Raw genomic sequence first — 6,054 nt, 5'->3', positions numbered from 1 at the left:
CTAACCAGATTGTTATTTAACCATACAGCGTTGAAAGAATCTCAGAAATGGAAGTTCCTTCTGCAACTAAGTAGGTTCCGGATCATTCTTGAAAGAAAATAACAGTGATAGTCTAGTGGTTAAGACGTTGGCCTCCTACTCGGGAGGTCACGGGTTCGATCCCGGACATGCACCTCTAACTTTTCCGAGTTATGGGATTTACCTATGTACGTTTTAAACAATTAAATATCACTTGCTTTAACGGCTATTAAACATAACATAATTTTCTCACAGGTGTGAAGTCTGCCAATCCGCACTTTGCCAAACCTTTCTCAGTCTGAGAAGACAAGAGAAGCCAGTCGGGTCGGGTTGATCAAGATGAAGGAGAAACACAGGAGAAAACACTATTTACCGTATAAATTAATGTCCCATTCACAAACTTACCCAAAAAGGTATGGTAACTTTGTTATGGCACAAAAATGCGATTTAAAAATCAATTAGGTAGGTACGAGGTTTTATCTTTTTTTTGTATTGCAAATAGGCTACTTGACTCATATCTAATTTCGTCCAATAAATGATTATTTATTATAGTATTTTGCTTAAGACAACGAAATATATCAATAACAATTATTAAAAACGCAGGATGGATATATAAATCCAATTTAAAAAAATACAATTTTTATTTTTATTTGAAACGCAGAAAACGCTGTCAGCCATGATGTGACAAAGTGTAAATATGTAAACAAAGAAATGTCATCCCTATGTCACGCGGGGACTAACGTAGTATCCATATATATAAAATTTAGAATCCTGACTAACTTATATATCAACGCACAGCCTAAACATCTAAACAGCTGGTCCTAGATACATGAAATTTGGTGGGTGTGTTCTTTGTAGGTAAAGAGAAGGTATCCACTAGGAAAGGATTTTTTGAAATTCCACCCCTGAGTGGGTTAAATGGAGGTTTGAAATTTATGAAGTCCACGCGGGCGAAGTCACGAGCATAAGCTAGTTTTTATATATTTCTAAAAACTCATAGTAAACGTAAAAAAATATCGTTTTCTCGTTATAAATTGAATAAGTTATTAAGTAAGACTTACAACAAAGTGATCTTTGCAAAAATAAATTTGGGTTGAAGTCGTTAGTCATATAGGATCCCTTTAAGCAAGTCTTTGCGTGTTACGTATATTTATTTCACTGGGCACTCTAATTCACAACTTTCCTGTGGTCTTTATCGATGCGTTTTTTACATTCTTGGATGATACAATAACGATAATTACTATATTTTTCATGTAAACTAGTATAGAAGTCATGTTTATTAAACTTTGGGAGGTTATGCTGTTGTTTACAAATGCATGACGTCAGAGCACAGATAATCTATCGGCCAAACATGGCCGACAGTGTTTTTACCTGTCTAAGAAAAAAATATTTTTAAATTAAAGTTTTACGGTTTTTAGGGCGCAAAAAAATATAGTGTTAATTTTTTTGATATAATAGGACAAATATTAACCATTTAAGACCAACTTAAAAAAAGTGTCAAGTAGCCTATTGTTTAGCAACTTTTAGGAAAACTTAATTTCACAAAAGTCATAAGTATTTACGCAAAAGTTTTTAGTTGCATCCAAAAAAAACCCCGCTACTAGATCAATCGTACCCGTTTTTACTGTAGCACAATCTACTTGAGTGCTAACGAAAGATGAGACTGGAAAAGCACGGCAAATTTAAAAAATATCTGTATAGCAGCTCCAAAATTAATATGACAGATGGAATAACCTAACTAATTTGATACTTATTAATAATTACTTTTTTATTTCTATTCTATCAAATTAGGTTATTCCCACGAATGTTATTCCAGCAGGGTTATGCTGTATCTCAGTGTCTGTCATGTCATGCCAATTTCTGCTGCCCTTGGATGCTGCCCATGGATTTTATATTTCAAGTACTTCAAAATAAGCAAACTTCTTTGGAGCTGCCATACTGATACTACCTGACATTTTTTAAATTTGCCGCGCTTTTCCAGTCTCATCTTTCGTTGCCAGACTCGAAAGTTGGGTTTATTAGTGCATTTTTTTGATAGCAGAATGGCAACTTTGTCTGTGGATGACGTCAACAACTCTACAATAATTTTCCTGTTTTCCCTGAATCTGTAATCATTGAATCACATTGAATCATTTCTTTATCATAATTCTAAAATCGAAATATTGCAAGCTATTTTCTTTGCTGAGTGTTTGTTTATTAATTATTTTCAATCGACTGTGATTTGGGCCTTTTTATTTGCCATTCAGCAGTGCTATAGTTAATTAAACAATTCAGTGTTAGTGTGCTAAATAAAACCACTATTATAATCAGTGACTTCTAGTGTCACTTCAACATGGCTACGAATTTACCACCCAATACCTCAAGTGCTCCCCCTAATCCAAACGATCTTCCACCACCTTATGCCACTGTGGTTGGTAACCCTCAGTACGGATTCGTAGCACCGCCAAGCGAGCCTTTTGCCCCTGCGGAGGGCGCGTTTCTTCAGCCGAAGCAGTTTACTGCGCCGGGGGTTTACCCTCATCCTGTAGTGAACAACATTCCGACTCAAGCGGGCGATATACCTCCGCCGCCGGGTATATCGGTGCCTGTGGGAGTGGTGATGCCGCCAGCTGTGGGCAGTGAACCCACTACTGTAACTTGTTACAACTGTGGCAAAGTGGTCACCACAAGAGTTACATACACAACTGCCTGGCATACTCACCTGGTTGCTGGATCTATTTGTGTGATTACAATGTAAGTACCGATGTAATACTATTTCAAAGACTTGATTGTCAAAGGCTTTGATAACTAAAGTTATTGCACTACTTAATTAAGTAATAATTTGCAATGAAATTTCATTGCATATCATGGACTTCCGCAAAGTAACGCCTGCTTCTATTCAATAAGTAATAATTTGTTAAAAATACACAGTAGTTTTATTTGAATAAGTATTTTTAATGTTAATTAATAATATCAGTCTAAATAAAAAGTGTACACGAAGGCCGTCTGCATACAGAGATTGTAGAAAAAATTCTGACATGCATGGGAAGACACTGTTCATAATGATATATTATGTACTAGACCCTATGGACTCATTAATTTGTCAGATTTGATGTCTGCTTCTCATATTCGCAGAGTGAGTGCAACAGTTAGTTCTATGATATCACAAAGACAATTTTCTGACAGTAATGGCTTATCTTATAACCAAAGCTTTTAAAGTTTAGATTCTGCTTCTTGTAATAAAATGTTATTTACAGGGTCTGCTCATTGTGCTGCCTCGGACTTGTACCATATTGCTTCGATGCTTTCAAGGATGCTGAACATTACTGCCCCAACTGTAGCACTTTCATTGGAAAAAGTAACAAATGTTAGTTTTACTTTTTCATATTAACACAAATTAAATATCCCTCAATATGAATATACTTAATTATTTTAAAGTAATTATTGCATGATATAATGCAAAATCTAAAGAAAAATTATGTGCTATCTGCGAAAAACGAAACTATGACAATATAATGTTATACTTATTATTTTATCCTTCATAAACTAGCTTATTCCCGCACTTCGTCCGTGTGGACGACACAAATTTTGAAAACCTATTTTACCACGCTAGAGGTTGAGTCTTCAAAAATCCTTTCTTGGCAGATGTCTATGTCATAATAGCTATCTGCATGCCAAATTACAGCCTGATCCGTCCAGTATTTTGAACTGTGCGTTGATCGATCAGTCAGTCAGTCAGTTTTCCTTATATATATATATTGATTAAGATATTACATAACATATTAATTTATAGTGGATTTGTTTAAAATTTTGTTTACCTATTGATTGTTTACATATGTATATATTCTGATTTGTATATTAAAATGTAATGTACTCTGGTGCCATTTGTGAATTTAAATAACAAGCTAATGAAGTTGAGGGTTAAGGACTTATGATGGTAATACTTACAAGTTTAATTATTTTTGTAACATTTTTTATTAGGTACTATTATACCATTTTATTTTTATAATATTTATTTTTGTATTTTAGTGTAAACTAAAAAATGGGTCCTTTTGCCTTCAATCAAAATCTTTATTACCTATTATAATATTAAACTCTAGTATTTAACACCATAAATCCAGTGTGTATTTTGGATGGTGACCCAATATTCTTTTTGTTAGTTCTTATGAATAATTTGTATGTACTGTGTAGTTTTGAATGTGTTTTATGAACTTTGCAATTTATATTATAGTTTTAATTTAAATTATTATGTATTAGTAAATAAGACACTATTTTTGTATACAGGAAATGTAGTTTTTTAAAAATAGGTGTAGCTGGATGTAATCATGTTTTACTTATCGTTTCAGTTTCCTTAATTTAATGCTACTGTCCATAATAAAAATTTGTTATTAAACAATACTAATCATCCAACATTCTGTCTGTATAATATTACAAATTAAAACATGGGAAGTAGTATTTATAGTTACATTTTACAACTAATTGACATAATAATTATACTGTGATATGATACTGTTCTCAAAAGTGTGGAGTAACAAAAATTACATGCAATTAACAGGCCTATAAAACAATATTGCCCACATTTTTTTTCAACAACGTTGTTTTCTCCAATGTCAATTCAGTGGAGAAAACAACATTGTAATTTGGTTCTTGAATTCCTTTCATGAGAGGCTTTTCTTTCAATCCTTTGTTAGACCTTTTTACATTGGGCGATTAGTATGGTTTTAGTTTGACATTAAGGAACAAAGGAACATAAAGATTAAAAATAGCTTGTTGTTGGCAGTATTAGTATTGTCATCTACCTATGCTCTTTTTATAATATTAATTTTTATTGTATAATATGCATAATATAAAGCATAATACATATTTAAATGCATCTGAATTGTAAAACTTGTTAAAACTCATAAAAACATCTACCTATCTTAATCTGGGCAAATACCTATTGACAGTTTTGAAATTGTACTTAACGCATTTTTTTTATTTATTGTTTCAATTATTTTAATTTTATTTGCCCACATTTGATTTTAACCTTTCCTCCATCGATGCTGCACAAAGTTTTTTAAGGCTTTAATGTACAATATCAAAAAATTTGCAGTGATAGCCCTGCAGTTAAGACTTCAACCTCCTATTTGGGTGGTCTGGGGTTCAATCATGGGCACCACCACTTAACTTTTCTGTTATATGGGCATTTTAAGCACTTCAATAATATGGTGAAGGTAAACATCGTGAGGGAACTTGCATGCCTAAGAGGTCTCCGTAATGTTCTCAAAGGTGTGCTAAGTTCTACTTGACCAGCATGGTGGACTATGGCCTAAACACTTCTCATTTTGAGAGGAGACCCCATACTCAGTAGTGGGCTGGTGATGGGTTAAGAATTGAGACGATGACAATTTAACAATAACAGTATGTAGGTACAATGTGAAAATGAGAGCCTATTTCAGAGACATTGTATGAAAGGTAGCCCGAGCCGTGTACCAGTTGTATTTAAAATCACACCTATGATATTTTTCATTCTTATACTTAATATTTCAAACAATTCTTCCACAACTTTAATATTGATTATTGTACCTATTGTAAATTATAAATAAATGACTAAAACAAAAGTATTTTTCTTTATTTTCTCAAAAAATACCTACATAAAAGGTATGACAAGATATACATTATTTATCTGGTAGGTATTTGGTTACCTGTCCTGATAAGATAATAACTAAAATGGCTGTAAGATAAAGTTTTACTTGAAATCATCATATTGATCATCAAATTGTTGAGGGAAATGTGAAGTTTTGTTAAAACTGAAATGGATACAGAAAGAACGGACAGAGAAATGGCACAGTTGGGTGTAGATATGGAGACAATCCAGCGCAGAGATCTGCCACCACCTTACACAATGGTAGATACAACCACCCCAGCTCCAGTAATAGAGCAACCTGTTATACACCAAACAGTAATAGTTCAGCAGTCATTTAAGAATGTGCCTGTTTACTCTAATTGTCCAAGTTGTCATAAAAGGACTCTTACATCTGTGCAATTCGTTAATTCTCATAAAACACATGCTTGCAG

The 6,054-nt window shown here is 33.3% G+C and overlaps 1 protein-coding gene across 1 annotated transcript; it reads left to right on the top strand.

The window, feature by feature from the left end:
- The first annotated feature begins 2,077 nt into the window (after nucleotides 1-2,077).
- Nucleotides 2,078-5,323, top strand: LOC117990799 (lipopolysaccharide-induced tumor necrosis factor-alpha factor homolog). Its single transcript, XM_034978291.2, has 2 exons — nucleotides 2,078-2,751; nucleotides 3,255-5,323. Exons 1-2 carry the CDS (start codon nucleotides 2,351-2,353, stop codon nucleotides 3,367-3,369), a joined length of 516 nt encoding a protein of 171 aa, XP_034834182.1. The 5' UTR covers nucleotides 2,078-2,350; the 3' UTR covers nucleotides 3,370-5,323.
- Nucleotides 5,324-6,054: the final 731 nt, after the last annotated feature.

The sequence above is a fragment of the Maniola hyperantus genome, chromosome 18, assembly GCF_902806685.2.
Source record: "Maniola hyperantus chromosome 18, iAphHyp1.2, whole genome shotgun sequence".
Classification (NCBI taxonomy): domain Eukaryota; kingdom Metazoa; phylum Arthropoda; class Insecta; order Lepidoptera; family Nymphalidae; genus Maniola; species Maniola hyperantus.
This window is presented reverse-complemented; position numbering and strand designations above follow the sequence as displayed.

Excerpts from the sequence above, each read along its gene's own strand:
- LOC117990799 (XM_034978291.2), top strand. The coding sequence starts at position 2,351 with ATGGCTACGAATTTACCACCCAATACCTCAAGTGCTCCCCCTAATCCA. Across the intron at positions 2,752-3,254 it reads TCTATTTGTGTGATTACAAT|GGTCTGCTCATTGTGCTGCC; the intron begins GTAAGTACCGAT and ends TGTTATTTACAG.